We start from the raw sequence: 18,071 nt of genomic DNA, 5'->3' as shown, positions 1-18,071 counted from the left end.
GGAAGGGAGGCGGCGGGCCTGGCCCCTCGTCTCCCCACCGGCAACCTTTGGGGGGGATCCCTTCGTCCCTCCTCCCTTCCCCGGGACGGGTCATCTTCAGCCCTGCCGGCTCTTTCGGTTGGCACGAGGGTGCTGCTGCCCTTAGGCTTTAGGGGAAGCTTTAAACTGGCAGGCTGCCTCGAAAGGGTCTCCAAAAGGTGACAGGAAAAATAGCGTGTGAACCCTGTAGGCTTGAGTTGGCCCATGCAGGACTCCGTACCTCGCTGGGAACTTCCAGTGGCGTCTCAAAACAGAAGGCGGTTGAAAAACACTTTTCTAAGGGAATTTAGCTGTTTCTTCTAGTCACAGTTTCAAACTTTGGTTGAAAACGTAAGCCCTTTTGCAGCAGGAAAGTTAAGCGAGAGCTGGCATGAACTGATCTCTTGGGAACAAGGAAGCTTGACGAAATTATTTCCTGATCAGCAGGACCGTTGAGCTGTCGGTTGTCTGTCCTTCATCCCCTGGCCCCTTCTTTCTCTGTATTCCCCGTGACACACCGTATGCGGAGGCAGAGAGTTAGTTGCCCTGGTACTAGTCTGAGGTTGCAGGGCTGAGTGCTCAGGCTCTTGCTTGCCACATCGTCATCGGCAGCAGTTCTGTCTCTTTTTCTTCTTAAGTGAGAAAATGACTTTGGGTCTCCCGCCTACCTGAATTCATTCATGTTTTATGACACTTGTAGGAATTTGGTCATCACTGAAACTTTTGCAGTCTTCAAACTTTTTTTTGGATGGATTTAAAAAAAGAAGCTGGTCAGGAGGAAAAAGCTAACAGGCAGCATGTTTGTAGAGTTTCCATGAGAAACTAAGGAAGACATGAAAACGATAAGTGATGCATTGAAATATGTGCAGTAAAATGTTTGTATTTAGGTAGACATACTTGAAACTTTGCATTAATATGAAGGTCCTGTGAGGGAATTCTCTTTCAACTCCTCAAATCACCTCTCTCCTTTTGTTGCAGGCACTTTAAAAGAATTCTGAATCCCTCTCCGTACTACTGAAGAGAATATTATACACAGCTTTATAATATTTGAGATAATATTAACTGCACTCAAATAAATAACAAGATTAAAAGTTGGATTATGTTGACTTCCTGCACAGAAAGTGTTTGTTACTAGTTGTCCAAATTGTTTCTATTGGCCAGGGAAAAGTAGATTGTGATTTATTTTTATAAATACACTAGGTTGGTTGTAAGAGAGTAACTTTCTTTTACTGGGAATCTGTTACTATAGATGTCTTATGTTGTTTATCTGCTTAATTTCTAGGTGCTAAAAGTAGGTAACCATCCATACCAAATACCTGGAACTTTGAAAGTTTTACTGTCCTAACACTACATAATGTAATATTGTTATGTTAATGCTATATCAGCAAATAAATTGGAATAAATTTACAAGATGCCAACTGTTGAAGATCCGAGTAGTGAACAAAACTTCATTGCACATTGGATGTCCAATAGTTCCCGTGCTGGAGTCTTATTAGATCCTAGTTTTACTGGTTTGAAAATCAACAAAGAAAATTTATTATCTGGACCTGAAAACATCACAGCTTTCCCTGCTGAAGTGTTGCATCTTTCAGACAGCTGTTCTATAAGTGATGACTCCTTGTGTGAAGAAGAGTTTGGCAGCCCTGGTACACTTCAGCAGTATACCACTGAAACATCTTTTCCAGCAGCAGCATATAACATAGAAGCCTCTAAAACAGACTTTGTCCGTGATGAAGTGGGTGGTCAGAATAAATCCGATCACAACGATCCACTCTTACAAAAGCTTGAGCAGGTAAAAGTTCCAGAATTCCTTGACATGCATTAATTAAGATTTATTTTGTTTCTGTATATGATTTGTCATACCTGGTAGTAAGCAAACTCTTTGCAATGTATAGAACACAGCAAGCTTAAAGAGCAAGTCCTAAGTCACAGTTATGCATGCACAAAAATTGGTGTCCTCCTCACGATGCGCAGTTATTGAGAGTCTAACTTCTATTGATTCCAGCTGGCACAGGTTCCAGTTTAAAATGAAATTGCATTCAGTGGCAGTGTACTTGTTCTCAAAATATTTTTACCTGGAAAGGTGCACACAGTTTTACAATATTCTGCTGTTTCTTCACTTGAAGCTGTGGAAATGGGGTGCTGGTCATTATAGTGGTAGTACTTCACCACAGATATTCATAACATGGTGAAGTTGTATGTTCTTTATAGCAACATCTTCTGTTAGTTCTCAAAGTAGCTACGTACACCCATATACCTGGTTCTGTTTAGATGAAGAAAGATGTTAGCGTTGAATGTGATAAAGCATCCATGACATTGGGACAAAAAGGCCTGGAATTACAGTGTTCTGATGTTATTAATTGTTTTTTTCCAATGCAAGCATGTCAGTTAATCCACTGTAACTGGCTATACGTTCACTTGTAGCTCTTCCCAATTACTGGGTAATTGTGCTAGCTGAAAGTGTTCATAGGCACTTCAATAAATCTTGCTGTTAAGGATTAAGAACTCACCTCCTTGTCCACTCTGCTAGCAGCTACCTCAGCGCAAATCCCTATGTCTGTTCACTCAAGTAGGGGATGTGTGTGGGGGTGTCTGTGTGAGTCTCTAGAGTGGAATTCCACAACTTACGTGGTGCTATAAAAGTTTTCTCCTCTATTTTACAGGATAGGAAAATATTCACTTTTTCAGTGTTGTCAGCAGTATCAAACAGTGGCTAAATGACAGATACTAGCTGGTTTAATAGTATCTTAAGAGGAATTGTTAACTCTCCTGTCTTAGAAGGCTATTGGCGATCTAATATAAAAAAAAACCAACCTGATGCTTGCAATGACAAATGTAGTTTTGGATGTATGAGGGATTTTTTTTCAGTTTGGTTTTCTGAGGATATGATTATCAGAACAGGTAGAAGTATGATTTCTTTAATAAATTAAGTGAAGGGGTTGGAGGTAAGACTTAGGTGATCTTTGGATCTTGATCATTAGCTCACAGCTTCTACTTGCATAGTGCCTTCTGTTTTCACTGGAATTTTAAGGGACTACAAGGAGAATTCAAGGGAAATTTTTCTGACCTATTGGATGACAGGTGTGGTCCAGTTGTTGATCTATGGAAGGATTTCTTCAGGCCTCCTGTCTTTCCTTCGGAGGAGCTGAAACTAGCACATATGTATGTGTTGGAGATACAGAGATGGGCATGGAGGCCCACCACCCATTGCCGTGGTTTGGTAGGGTACAGAATGTCCTGCCTTCGTGTGGTCCTCAAGGCTGGTCTTGAGGCAGGGCCAGGCCTTCCTGCTACACAAGAAAATAAAGACTGGATTACTGAATTTAATCAGTATTTTAATTCTTTTTTTCAGGCAGCTTCATGAGTCTTAATGTTCTGTGATGCTCTTTTTCCCTTCTTTTGGTCCTTTGTATCAGTACTGTTCACTATAACTGAGATCTTGGAGAGAAAAAAAAAAAAACACCCCACACTTTTTCTAAAGCTTTAATTATTATGAAGTATTTCACATTTTATTAAAAACACAGCATAGTAGAAGTTAATGTTAAAAGAGCAGAATTTGAATGTTTTTCCCATGCAGTAGAAATGAGTGTTCTGATGGCTATTGTTTGCATATTGGTCAATTAAAGACTAGTGGAACTGTTAATTGGGCAAACTGGAAATAGCATGTGCATTCATAGGTAGAAAAAAATGAAAGTTTTGTTTAGCATAGCATTTCATATTCTTAATTTCCTTCGTGTTACACTTACCTAATGGAACATCTTTAAAACAAGAAATACCCGTTGTCTTGATGACACTAATCCTGTGGTACATTCTAAGTAAACCTAGCCTCTAATGCATTTATTTTTTTGTTTGAAAAGCTGAAGGAATTGCAACAACAGAAACAGAAACAGCTAAAGAAACAACAGATGGAGCAACTTCAAAGGCTAATGGAAGAGCAGCAGAAGCTACTTAGCATGGTATCTGGCCAGACAGCAGTTCTTGGTAAGTTGAGCAAGAAAGCATATGACGTACTTTGAGTAAACTGAAGAATTTAATCTCATTTTCCAGTTAAAATCTGAAAGTGTATTCAGTGTTCTTAATCTTAAGACTGCTTGATTAGCCAAAGATAAATACTGCATCGCTTCAGTGCCTGAAAGTTGAGTGCTGCTGTAGAAGGAATACTATCCTGTTTTTATAAAAGGCCAATTGTAATTGTAACTTTATCAATATGCACTGTGATGGGAGCCCTTGTCTCAAAGAACATTTTTTAAATATAAAAGACAGTGTAAAACAAACAGTTGCTTTCCTTTCTCATTAGCTGTTTCTCACAATACTTTTGATTGCTTTAAGCTATCACTGTAGCCAAATGAAGTGGTTCCTCCTTGTTTGTGCTCATGCAGTACAAGTTTGTTCAGGTGATGAACTGAACTAGACTAGGGAGCTGATCTGTATTGAAAAGCAAACACTTGTAACCTGTATCAGTTTTCCAGTCTTGTTTGCTGTGTGCAAAGGGAGAGGACAGTGCTGGGCTAGAAAAAGCTTTTAGAGTTGAGCAGGGGTATTTTATCCTGTTGGCAGTATTAGTCCAACCTGACTTAAATGATTATCTTTCTTTCACTCTGCCTACCTGGGAAAATGAATTTAGGGCCTAGCCTTAGGAGAACAAAATCCAGATTGCCTAATCACTTATTCTTGATCAGTAACATAAGGATGGAGGCTGGGTGATCAATCTTGCTGTTCAGTGCCATTTCTTTTCTCCTGTGGAACAGTGGTGGTGTAATACAAATACAATGACACAGCCATTTTTTCTCTTTTAATTTCAAGGCTGTACTCTAATGGCTGAAAGTCAAAAGTTAAGACCTGGGCATTCAGCAGGCTTAACAACTTTACACCAATTGCCATCATCTGGGTATCACAGTATCTTTGAATACAGAGCTTATGCTCTGATTGTTTCTCCACATACACAAAACAGTGATTTTTTACAAAAGTTTAACAATGAAGAATGCACCTCATCTTTGAAGAACAGTCTTTCAGGAGTGTCTGCCTGTGAGAAACAAGTCATTTGTAGAAAGATAACTTGGTGTGTGGTGGGGTTTTTCTTCCCCTTGTAGTTATTGAGTGTAATTTTCTACTACTTATTGTGAAGTATACAAGTGTTGGTTTACTTGATTTGTTGGTTGGTTTACTGACAGCTTACAGACCTCGGAGTGTTCCTGTTGATGTCCATGTGAGTTTTGTTAAAAGCAGCATAAGGAAAAAATGAAGTTCTTCTGTCTGTATGAAATGCTTGTCTGCTTTAGGAAAAAAATGTAATATTTACTGCTAAAGCTTATATATGATAAGGACTGGGAAAATAGCGAATAACGACAAATATTGGATAGCTACATTGTTTGAGCTGAATTGTACCCACATTTTCATGTGGCAAATGGAAAATAACAGTCTATCCAGGGATACAGAATGTCTTCAGACCAGCTCTATTCTGAGGATTAATAACTGAACTGGAATTAGGAGTCAAGATGAGTTGACAGAGATCCCATCATATGACTAAAAATTATTTGTACATCTGAAGCAATGCACTGGAGTTCTTTGTCTTTCCTCTTCTTCTCAATTTTACTGTTGGCACCAGCATGACTACTATGCTGCTAAGACTGGAATAGTGGTTTTAGTTTTAATCTAGCAATTTAATAAGGTTGCTGAAAACCTGTAGAGGTTTTGGGGAAAAGTATGAGATTGCATTTCATCATACTTCATACCAGCTTTAAAGCTTTTAATAAGAGGGCTTCGACTAAGAGGATGTGAAAGGATAAATTGATCTTAATTTATACATATATACATGGGGAACAAAGCTTGATAAGAGAGCTCTTCAGTACAGCAGAAATCTAAATTTGTTCAGTTATTTTATTTTTAAGCCATAAATTAACAATAGCAAAGAAGATGAATAATCAGAATGGGTTATTTAAGGTCTTTGGAAAATTTTTAATACATAATTGGATGTTCCTTTAAACAGAAAGCTCAAATTCAAATCATAATTAATTTGGGGAAATCTTAGGACTATTTTATGTTGGAATTCAGACTACATTACCATGAAGCTCCCTTCTGGTTTTAATCTGATCTGAATGCTGCTTAAAGTATGAGCTGAAAACTGATTTGTTGTTGGCGAGCAAAAAAAACCTCTATTAATTTCTTAGGAAAAAACACGTGGTGTCCAGAACAAAAGATGGAAATATTAACGGAGGGTGAAGATCATCACATTGATCCTTTATGTGTGGAAAGTGCAGATCTCTCTGAAAATTCCAGTGGAGGAAAACATTTGTGGACTAATACAGAAGAAAGGTAATTCAGACCATTATTACACAGTTTTTATCAAATAGGTAACACAAGTTTGGTTGAATTCTGAGTCCTGATTGAAAGAGGGACTCAGAATTCAATCAAGTTTTATTCTCAATTTGTATAGCTTTCTCAACCAAGGATTCCATTTTGCTGGGTATTGTGGAGTCCTGTAGTAAGAGAGGCTCTGGCTTGAAATTGTTTATGTTGTGAAAGATGCGATGTTGTGTATTGGCTGAAGAGGTGTGTGCAGCCTAGGGTAATGATAGTTTAGAAGCACGTTTTAGTTGAGGCTTAGTATATAAGCAGTTATAATTACTGTTCCCAATTTGATTTATTGCAACCTCCTATCCACTGTTATGTGGAGAAAGTAGTAATGGGAAGGAGGTGTGTAAGGCTGTGACTTTTTAGTTTATTACCAGGAGTTACGTTTGTTTAAACATCTGTATATGGCTAAGAAGTAATAATAGTGCTTGTGGCAGAAGTCTTCTCATGTGTGGTAAAAGCTTTGTTTATGGAGTTGATAGAATAAAAGTAGTGGTAGGCATTGTTTTAAAGCTCTGCCTTCTCTGCCAGGTCACCACAAAGACAAGAAATACTTGTTCCAGGCTGTGGTGGGTTGAGCCCAGCCAGCAGCTAAGCACCCACCCAGTTGCTTGCTCACTCTGTTCCGCAGAGCAGAATGGGAGAGGGTCTCAGAGGAGCAAACTCAAGATAACTTGTGGGTTGAGATAAAAGCAGTTTAATAAGTAAAGGAAAGGCGGGGGGAACCCCAAGTGATGCAAAGGCTGTTACTCTCCACCTCCCCCAAGCAGACTGATGCCTACTTGGTCTCTGAGCAACAGCTACTTTTGGAAGACCAAGCCCCCAGTTTTTACTGCTGACCATGGTGTTATACGGCATGGAATATCTCTTTGGTCAATTTGGGTCAGCTGTACTGGCTGTGTCCCCTCTTGCCCACCCCCAGCCTACTTGCTGGGGGGCGGGGAGCAGCATGAAAAACCAAAGAAATCTTTGATGCTGCGCAGGCACTGTTCAGTAACAGCTAAACCAATGGTGTGTTATCAACACTGTTGTAGTCACAAATCCAAAACACAGCACCAGATGGGCTGCTATGAAGAAAGCTCACTCCATCCCAGCCAGACCCAGTACAAGGCTTTGAAGTATCAAAGGGGAAGATAAGGAGCACAATCTCAGTAGCACTACTGAGTGGGAAGGTGATACTATAGAAATTGGCAGTATGACTAAAATACGAATGAAAGTTTGGTGGTCTGGGCAGAAGAAAGGGTCACTGAGAAAAGCAATGAAAGAAGAAACAGCAAAACTTGCACAGGGTATCTTTTAGATATGCATATTAACTATAGCAGTGATTTGATAAACCATTTCTCAGAAGATAAACAGCTAGTGTTACAGTGCATTTCTCAGATTAACTTTGACACTTAATGACCAAAGTACCTCATAATTTGTCATCTTTTATGTAATTACACTTTAGGTCTTTGAATAGCAGTGATGTTGTTAAGCACAGTTATAGAAATGTAAGACTTGGGTTGTTGTTTTGTTTGGTTTTTTGTTTGTTTTTTAAATTACACTAGACCTATTAAAGCTGCGATTCAGGAGAAGAAACAGACATTTGAAGAATTTCTGGAAGAACAGATACAACTAGAAGAGCAGCGTCTGGAGCAAAACCAGAAGTTACAGGTTATTTATTTTTTTTAACTTTGTTGTTCTTCATATATTGTGCCAAGATCTGATAGGTGCTTTAAAAATGTACAAGGAAGATTCTAGCATCAAAAGCTAACATTGAATACAATATTCGCATTTTTAAAAATCAAACAATAATCCCCAAATATTTCACTTGTTTAAGATGTCTTTAGAAATCCAGTAGAAATGTACTATATAAATTCCTACTCATACATGGGGTTTATTTGAAGAAATCTTCAAACTGTGTAAGGGGCTTTTTAACATTTTGTGTTTTACTTTTCCTTACCCCTTTTCAGGAGACAAATGGAATAGCCATTCAAAAACCAGTGATCAAACGACCCTTCCTGAAAAGAGGAGAAGGCTTAACAAGATTCGCTAATGCCAAATCTAAAGTTACAAAACTTGGAGAAAACACCTCAAAACTTCAACAAAGGGCTTCAGATGACAGAAATGTTATTAAAGTGGACAGATCACAAATACAGAAGAAAACTATGCCTTCTGGCAAAGAACTGGTTTCTGAGAACCCTTTTGCACCATGTAAAAAATATAACCACCCTGATAAAGCAAAACATTGCCGTATTCAGAAGAACCTGGTACTTAGGAATCACAATGGAAAAAATATCTCGCCATTAGAAACAAGAACGCAACCAGGAAAAAATCATGATGGACAGATGAGAGATTCTTTCCCATCAGAAATTAACAACAAAATAGAAAATAAAGAGAACGTAGTAGAGTTTGCTAAGTCTAACAGTGGCAAAATTGGAAACAAATTACCTGGCACAGAAAAGCCTTCATTGTCTCATGAGCTGGCCAGTGCTTTTTCTAATTCTAAATGTCTTATAGGTCACCCTGTGAAGGATCCAGAACTGTCTTTTGAAGTTTCATTTCAGAATAAGCTGGAAAACTGGGAAAAAGAAAAAGAAAAAGAGAATCTAGAATTAGATGAATTTTTGTTTCTAGAACAAGCTGCAGATGAAATATCTTTCTCAAGTAATTCCTCATTTGTGCAAAGGATCTTAGATCAAGATCAGCAAACTTTAAAAGGCCGTAGAATGTCTTCTACCCCTATCAAGGCAAAACAGCAGCAAGTAAAGGCGCTGGCTGTTGAACTTACAAATAAGAAAAATAAAAAAGCAGACTGTATGACACAGGGAAATATAAATGATAGAGCAGTTATGCATACAGCCTCAAATTCAGGAACAGCTTTTAGAATGAAGGATTCATTGAATAAAACGGACAGTGTAGTATTTTCAGCTTCTTCCATGACAGCAGCTCCTGCTTTAAAAAGTAATCAATGGGTTATAAATGAAGATAAGGGTAAGGGCAATGGTGATAGTACTATGGATTCTGAGAGTGAATTTGAGACCACATTAAAGCATGAAAATGAAGATGCTAAGACATCCTTTATGAGCCATAGAGAAAGTGATCCAGAATTTTTTTGTTATGGAGGTTCTGTTACAGACATCAGCAAAGAAAGCAAAAATGGAGATGTTGACCTTGGCATGTCAGACGAAGATTGCAGTGCACTGTCAAGGCAAAAGATCAGAAAAGCTTCAGACCATCAGAGTAGCATGTCTTGTATAAGTAGGAGTAAGTTTGAGTTTGATGATGAAAGAACATGGAGTGATCTTGATGAAAATTATGTTAACAGTGATTTACCTGAAAAATATTCTAACATACCTTTACAGACAGACTTTTCCAGTAAGAATGATACAACTGTCCCAGATAAAGCAATAAAGAGAAAAGTTGCTTCAAAGAGGGGAGATGAAGTGTCCAAAGAGTCTGCAGTGGACAGTGATTCAAATGGACCTCCTGTATCAAACCTGATGATGAAACTGTTTCCTTCACTGAAACCGAAACAGAAGGCAGGCTGTCATTCAGAGCGTGAAGTCAAATCGCATGTGGAACAGGAGCCAGGAGGTGAGAGAACAGCAACTGGTAGGAAATGTTGAAGAAGACATGTATTACAAGTCTTTCCTTCTAACGCTTAAGCTGCAACCTGACATTACACCGAAGGGTGTAAGTACAGACTTCTGCTGCAGGGAGCAGCCCTGTTCTCACCTTTCATCTCCTCTCCTGGTTACATGTCTGATGTCGGGTCTAACAGTTATGCAGCTTGCTGTATGAGTATGATCAGTGAAAACTTCATTTATTTATTTTTTTAATTTTTTTTCCTGGAGGCTAGTTTTCTGTCAGACCAGCTCATTGAACTAACATGATCTGGAGCTGCTTGATCACTGTTTCCAAATCAAGGAAAGTGTCAAAGGCATGCCGAAAATGAAGTGGTACCTCCCTTTCCAGTGACAGTGTGCATTTACACCACAGTAGGGTAATCCTATGCACTGTTAGGTTAGCTTGTTCCTCTTGCAAAATGTAAGGAGGTGGCAGCTCTCACCATATTTTCCAACAGTAGTATAGTATCTAGAGAATTCACGTGGAATATGAGAAACATGGATTCATTTTTCTGCTTTGCCCAAGTTGATTTCGACCATGTGGTTATAGTGTGGGGAAGGAGTGCCTCTAAAATCTGCAGTTGAAGCTGTTCATTTATGTGAGGTCATTAAAAATGCAGTTGTTCAGTGAAAGCATGATGGCATAGCCTAGTATTTAAATCTCTTCTCTGTAAGGTGGTGAGATCTTGGTTTCAAACTCTGCTCCAATGAATGTTTAGGATTTTGTTTAGGTTTTTATGAGAAGTTCATATGAAAGCTGCTACTTCTCGTTATTGTTTTGTGGAGAATTGATTTTGTAGGGTTGTCTAAAGATGCCTGCTAGATGTTGTTTGCAGGAAAAGGGGCAGGGTTTTTTTACTGAATCTCAGAACATTTAAGGGTAATTGAGGCAACTACCTACACTGCAACATCAGTATTTAGGCTCTTCTCTTGCATACTCAGAAGCGGAGTATTAAAACCCTGGGAGTGTTAAGTAGTCACTGAACAGGAAACTGGGGTGGCAAAAAAGCCCACAGATCCTATTAGCAGCCTCTGCAATAGGTTTCACGTCGGTGATGGGTGTGAGCAGACTTTGTTGTGAATAAAACTTGGAAAAACTTACAACCATAGGTTTTCCTGTTTGATGCTTGGCCCTTATACCTTCATTTAATTTCTCAAGCTTGACGTGAAGCCCTTCACATTCCAATTACTAATATATATTTGATGAGGCGCTTAGGAACATGGTTTAGTGGGCATGATGGTGTTGGGTTGATGGTTGGACTCGATGATCTTAGAGGTCTTTTCCAACCTTAATGATTCTATGATTCTATTCTATGATTCTATGATGATAGGTATACTCGATATTTAAGGTACTTGAGTAAATAGTGCAGAGTGCTTTAAAATGTCACTTCTGCATTATTTGAATAGAAGAAATTTTTTGCAATACTACTACTACCTCTAAAATAGTATCACTTGTTTTTTTTAATTTTTTTTTTTTTTTTAACTGGTGTGTGATAATTGTTTACTTCAGCCTTATGGATGCTGCTTAGATAACTTGCATCTGGCTGTTCTTTGACAGGAAACACTGTTCCATCCCAGGTACTGAGAGAGAGACTCACTGAATTGGAAACTGAAATAGAGAGATTCAGAGCTGAAAACACAACTCTAACTAAACTCCGCGAAGAAAGAGAGCATGCCTTGGCAAATATCAGGTAATTTTTAATTGAAACATTTTGGTGCATTTACTTACATAGTATATTCCAGACTATCATAATGTCCAGTTACCAACACCACAGATAAATAATTGGTGTGTTTCAGTTACAGTGGAGACATAGGTCAAGAAACTGATTGTTGCTCTATGTATATATTAAACTGTAATTATTACTCACACAGAAATTATAATATTAAGAACGCCTGCTAGTTTAATATGATATCCTTAAAGGCTATACTTGGGAGAATTTGTATACTTTTGTTCTGAGTGATAACATAGTCCTAAATTGGTCTTGCAAAACTGATCTTCATGCTAACATGATTGATGCTCTTCCTTTGGATTGAATGTTTGTGTGTACAAACTGAGAATACTTTCATTTGAACTGGGGGACTTAAAAGCGACATATAGAGCAGAATAATTATCTCTGGTGACTTAAATGTGGCACACCTATTCTACCAAAGTCAGTTTTGTTTTGTTTGGAAACAGCATCATGTTATTGGCTAATGTTTAATCTGTGACCTCCTGCTGTTAGCAGATTCTTCTCCCCGGTGCTTTTGGGGAAATGGTGTTCTACTGCTTTGAAGAATGTTGAAAGATTTTAGCCAAAGCTTTGTTAAATTCAGGATAAATTTTGTGACTAGAAGATATAAAAATAGAAATTGTTGGATTTCAAACACTAGCTGTGTGACAATTCTTACTCCTTGAATAAGTAATACTGTTTATAGGTAAGTCTTCCTGGGGATAACAGATGCTGGATTGGAATCAGTGACCACAAAATTCAGTGTCTTAATTTTCTTCCTTAAAATCCAGATTTGAAGTAGCTTTGGGCTAAAAACCAACTTTGTTTCATAATTATAGGAAAGAAATTGCAGACTTTCAACAGCAGAAAGCCCAAGAACTGGCTGAAATAGAAGAATATAAAAAAAAGGAAATGAAAAAACTGCAAAAGGAGCGTAAAGTTTTTGAAAAATATACCACAGAAGCTAGAGCAATTCCAGATAAAAAAGAACGTGATGAAATTCAGGTATAAAAATATATGATTCTTCTAGTCCACACAGGAACACTTAAATTCATTTAAAGGCAGTTGAGAACTAGATTCTAACTTAATTGAAAGGTTGCAAGTGATTTCAAGATGGGAACTGTTAGTAGACATGGCCTAATTGAGGAAGGAACTATAGTCTTCACAATGTTGTTTGATGGTTTTAAGGCAAAAATCCCTAATGAGCAAATCTTTTTGTCACGTTTCCATACTAAAAACTGCTCATGACTATGGTAGAATGGTCTTCAACTTTGATACAAAATTACTGTAGTTAATATTAAGTTGTAAGTTTTTGTTCATGGTAGTGATCAAAATGCAAACTAGAACTTGAGTTTTATTTTGTCAGTAACTGTTGTACAGTAAATGTAGTAATCTTCTACAATTTTCAAAGTTACATTTTGTTATTACTTACTTGTAGGTCTTTAGGTATCAGAGATGTAAGAAACAAGATCTGTTTGTTCCTTCATTGTCAGGATGTATGATACATGAGATGTACAGACAAGTTGTATTAAACATCACACATGGATTTCCTTCCTCCTTCCCTAAAGATTTTCCTTACATAACTTCAACAGATTGAAGTAACATTTGCTGAACTGGCTAGGCAGATTCACATGTGTTTTAAGTGATTGTGTCCTCCCTATTTTCCTGTGCCAAGATTTTTGAAGGGTCCTCTCAAGGGTAGTCTTAAAGATTTCATGTTTTTGCCTCGAGTGTATTTATACTGGCCAATCTATGAAGTGTGAAGGATGCCAAGAGAGCAATAAAGACACTTCCTGTGATTGAAGTTGAGCTTATAAAGTTGGTAGTCTAAAGTAAATATCTCTTTCAGGAAGAAAACATCTACCTTTCATCCTCTGCCCCATTAAGCTGATCTTACTGTTTCTGCCACTCTTGTGCTTTTTTGTGTGCTTGTATTTCTATGTCCTGGTTTTTTAGAACATTAACATCTTTAATATATTAAAATTATTTAATTTATGAACATGCATTTTTCTAAGGCTTTAAAACAGCAGATTGCAGAGTTACAGGAAGATTTAAAACGAAAAGAGGCAAAATGGTCAACCACCCATCGACGCCTGAAAGATCAAATAGAAACTTTAGTAAATGAGAATATGGAGCTAAAAGAGGAAGTCAAAATTATGGAGAGGTTTCGTCTAGAAGCCTGGAAGAAAGTAGAAGCTGCTGGAAGCAAGAGGAAAGTAGAAAATTTGGGGATGACTCTAAAAAGAGCAGAATCTGTAAGTTATCGATCTTGGTGTTTTAAATTCATCTGTGTGAATACTCTTGAGTTTTGTATCATAAACTTGGAATCCAATAGCTACAACTTAGATGTTTACTTTTAATCTACTAACCTGGGGACTCCACTAGTGGTGACAGACACAGAATTTTGTTAATGTCACATTCTCTCCAAATGTGAATGTTCACAATGTGCAGGATCCATTCTGTTGAGGAACTCATCTTAGAAATTGAAAATGAAGCAATTCTAAGAGAAAAATCATAGATGGGATCTAACCTGTGAACCTCTGCACCTTAAGGGCCAGCCAGGCAAACCAGGCAGTTCACCATTGTCTACACTAGTTACATTTAGTTTTGAAACTGTAACTATTATTCTAGATTGCTTGCACCAAATTAACATTCTGCAGTTGTTGGTAGCGAGACAGCAGACAAAGGAAGAGTTCCGAAGCATAGCTTGGGCTACATCACGCAAGCCCTTCTGCTGACTAAATCTCAAAAATGTATAGTTTGTGCAGAAAGCTTCCAGTAAATTTCATGCCACATGGTGTATAAATTTTGTTCCTGCTGCATGAACAGTTATGAATAAATGTCATGTAAACCACAAATAACTTACTTTCTTTTAGTGTCTACCAAATAGAGGCCCAAAAAGTCAAACTGCATCTCTGCTTCTTCCAGTACAGAAGTGTAACAAGACAAATGGGAAAAGTTACTCACAGGCAAAAGGTATAAATACTTGTCTAATCAGAGAATTCTGTTAACTCTTTAAAAGAAAATTAATGTGGATTTTTGCTTTTATTAAAAAGAGTGCATCACCACCTCAAAAGTAGATAGAGAATACCTCCCAGGGTAGGATTCTGGAGAAAGCTGTGATGAGACCGTTCTCAGAGCAAAAATGCTTCTGGTCATATTTGGCGATCTGAGGCATACCAGAAGCTATGTTCTGTAATCCAAAACGGCATTATCATTGATGTTCTCCAAGTTGCGGATGTTGATTAGATGACTATGTTGATAGCATCAGAACTGCTGTGTCTCTTCAGAACCTTGTTATCAGGATCTGTAATCATACGGGCAATGCCATAGCAGGTGTTCCTGTTATGTTCACAGTTATGAGCAGTTATGAGCTGTTGGCAGCTATACCCCTTCCTAATGAATAATCACATACGGAAAGTAACTGGAGGGTACTTTTTTGACACCTCTGACAGCTCAAGCAACCATCATGTTATCTATTAGAGAAGCGTGTTCCAGAATTGAAGCCCTTGCTTGTTTCATTTTGGTAGTCTTTCTGGTGTGCTAGGAGAGACATGGGAAAAGTCTGCCAATCAGTTCCTGTTAGAAGGTTACATTGGTCTTCCTTTATTCATTATAAGGCATAACTAAAAATATTGTCTAGATCCCTAGGGGGAAAAAAAATCCTTTCTAAATCTACAGAAATGAAATAGGAGAGAAAGTGCAAGTATTATGCCTGTTGCAACGATTCTTCAGTTCTAGCTTCTTGCTGACATGTGAAGCAATGACATATCTGAGGGAGCTGGCTTATGCTGATTCTTCTCAAAAATATACTGCTTTCAGTTTCTACTGCACTTAAATGTAGGTGTCTTGTACAACTTAACCTCATATATAATCGTAAGACTTAAACTGTACTTTAATTTTACTGCCCAAATTAACTTTATTACATGTCTCTGAGTAGGAAAGCTTTCTAGAACACCTGCATCAGTACCTGCTAATGACAGAAGCAACTCTGAGACAATGACGGCACTAGAAGATTCTTCTAGGACTTTTATGGTAGTAAGTCCTGTATCTTGATTTGATTTTTAAGGGGGAGGAAAAAGCCTAAAATAAAACAATAGTTACTTGTACTTAAGTGAGTATCTGGAGGGTGACTGGTGAAGCTGTTGACTCACCTTATGTTCTTCAACTGCAGTTTTATTGTCCTACCAGAACATGGCTATGTAGTAGTCAATGCAGAGTGTTTTACCTGTGTCTAGTAATTGCAACATTCTTTGACTGGGGAGAGAAAATAAAATAATAATATCCCGCCCTCTTGAATTTTGCAAAATGTTTTACCTTTTGGGAGAGGGGAAAAAGATGGATGTTTATATGCTCCATGTAGGGCAACTGTGGAAGAATCTTGTAAACAGTTGAACTGATTCTTACGTGAATTGCTGTAGGTAGCATTCAGGTCTTATGAAACTTCATCAACTCTTTCGTACCTTGATATGGATGACTTAAGGCAGTTGAGCACCATGCTACAACACACCACTGAATTCCACTTTAGTCCAGACTACAGCTGACCACAGACAACCAATTATTGCCAAGTCTCAGTCTGGCTTACCACTTGAATTACACTAGGAGCTGCATAAAACCCAGATTGTGTTTATGCCTTCCTATACTTGTCTTCCTTCCCTGATGCTCCTTGTTTCCCAAAATACCTGTCGACCTAGGGAAAAAACATGTATAAAGACAAAGCTCGATTTGAGTTTATGCTTAGGTTATTGTTGTCGTTTCAGGACACCTCTCCTAATGAAGCTCATGTGTCACTACCATCTGGACCTGCATATACAGACAGTGAAGAGATACAGAGAGAAACTGCTTATCCTGATGGAAAGGTGAAATGAGAGCTCGGCCCTCTGAAATTCCACAGGACAGCTGTTGTGAAAGAGGAGTGAGTACCTGAGTGTGACGGCTCAATACTGACCTCTCTGTAATGTATTCATTAGGTTGAAAAGGTTTTGAAAAATGGCTGTCACCTCATATTTTTCCCCAATGGGACATGGAAAAAAGTGGATTCTGATGGGAAGACTGTAACTATAACCTTCTTCAATGGGGATGTGAAGCAGATTATGCCTGATCAAACAGTGGTACGTATCCTACATTTTCTGCAGTTTTCTATAAGTATTTACTTATGTGCACGTGTGTACACACATACAAAATTTCTCACTAGTTATGTTAAATCTCAACTGTTTTCTGCAGATTTATTATTATGCTGATGCTAAGACTACACATACTACATACTCTGATGGCTTAGAGGTCTTGCATTTTTCAAATGGACAAATAGGTAAAGAAATCATCCAACCCAACCAACCCTCAAAATTGCTGCCCATATGTATACCTGTGTTTATGTAATAAGCATATTGCCTCAAAATACATTTCAGAGAAGCATTATCCTGATGGCAAGAAAGAAATTACTTTCCCTGATCAAACTATCAAAAACTTATTTACGGATGGGCAAGAAGAAAGTATCTTTCCAGATGGTACTATTGTTCGTGTTCAGCGGTAAGCTTTACCTCTTCAGGTACTCTAGACTGTTGATGGGAAAGTTGCAGTTAGGGCTGACTGACAGAGGCAGCATATGGTGACACATCTATTTCTAGAAGTTTGCACTGGAATATGCTGTACTGTGAACATGTATTTACTGTTTAATTTTTTTTTTTTTTTTTTTTTTGGTAGCCTGGAGGAAACAAAGACTGAATGCCTGTGTGTATTTTCTCATACCCTAATCTAGAGATTTTTCAGATTTGTGCATAATTCTAGAGAACATGCGAGAACCTAGTTGGTGCGGCAAGCAGGTCTGACATCCAAACTGACAGCGCTCAAACCATTAAGTTTTAAACTTTTCTTGGACTGTTACAGCAATAGATTTAGCGCAGAGAAAGTGCGGTAGAGGCTCTCAAGTATAATGAAGTTATATCAGTTTTGCAGAAACAGGTTTTTGAGTACCAGCCAGCTGGGCTGATATTTAACAAAATAGGCTCTTCACAAATACTGTATTTTTTTTTTTGTTTTTCCTTCATTTAGGCTTGCATATTTAATGTTTGTTCTGAGATTAAGCTTAAGCCTGTGTATAGTCCTTACAATGTGTTGTGGGTGTGTGGTGTTTTGTTTTTTTTAAATACCTATATGCATTTATTTAATGCAGAGATGGAAGCAAAACTATAGAGTTCAATAATGGCCAGAGAGAACTACACACATCACAGTTCAAGAGGCGGGAGTATCCAGATGGTACTGTCAAGACTGTGTACATGAATGGACAGCAGGAAACAAAGTATGTCTCTGGGAGAGTAAGAGTAAAGGACAAGGATGGTAATATTATCATGGACACTAAGTTGTAGGTAATGTCAAAACTGCTGGAAGC

At 38.0% G+C, this 18,071-nt stretch overlaps 1 protein-coding gene across 1 annotated transcript; it reads left to right on the top strand.

The window, feature by feature from the left end:
* Positions 1-1,429: 1,429 nt before the first annotated feature.
* On the top strand, positions 1,430-18,048 carry CENPJ (centromere protein J). The gene is made up of 16 exons (XM_009585912.1): positions 1,430-1,810; positions 3,876-3,999; positions 4,822-5,053; positions 6,184-6,330; positions 7,917-8,022; positions 8,322-9,945; positions 11,536-11,668; positions 12,526-12,691; positions 13,702-13,941; positions 14,563-14,662; positions 15,627-15,724; positions 16,447-16,545; positions 16,657-16,797; positions 16,910-16,994; positions 17,092-17,212; positions 17,856-18,048. The coding sequence occupies exons 1-16, from the start codon at positions 1,430-1,432 to the stop codon at positions 18,046-18,048; spliced, it is 3,990 nt and encodes a 1,329-aa protein (XP_009584207.1).
* Positions 18,049-18,071: the final 23 nt, after the last annotated feature.

This window comes from Fulmarus glacialis, unplaced genomic scaffold (genome assembly GCF_000690835.1).
Source record: "Fulmarus glacialis isolate BGI_N327 unplaced genomic scaffold, ASM69083v1 scaffold7449, whole genome shotgun sequence".
NCBI lineage: Eukaryota > Metazoa > Chordata > Aves > Procellariiformes > Procellariidae > Fulmarus > Fulmarus glacialis.
Note: the sequence above shows the minus strand (reverse complement) of the source record. Positions and strands in the feature narration are given on the sequence as shown.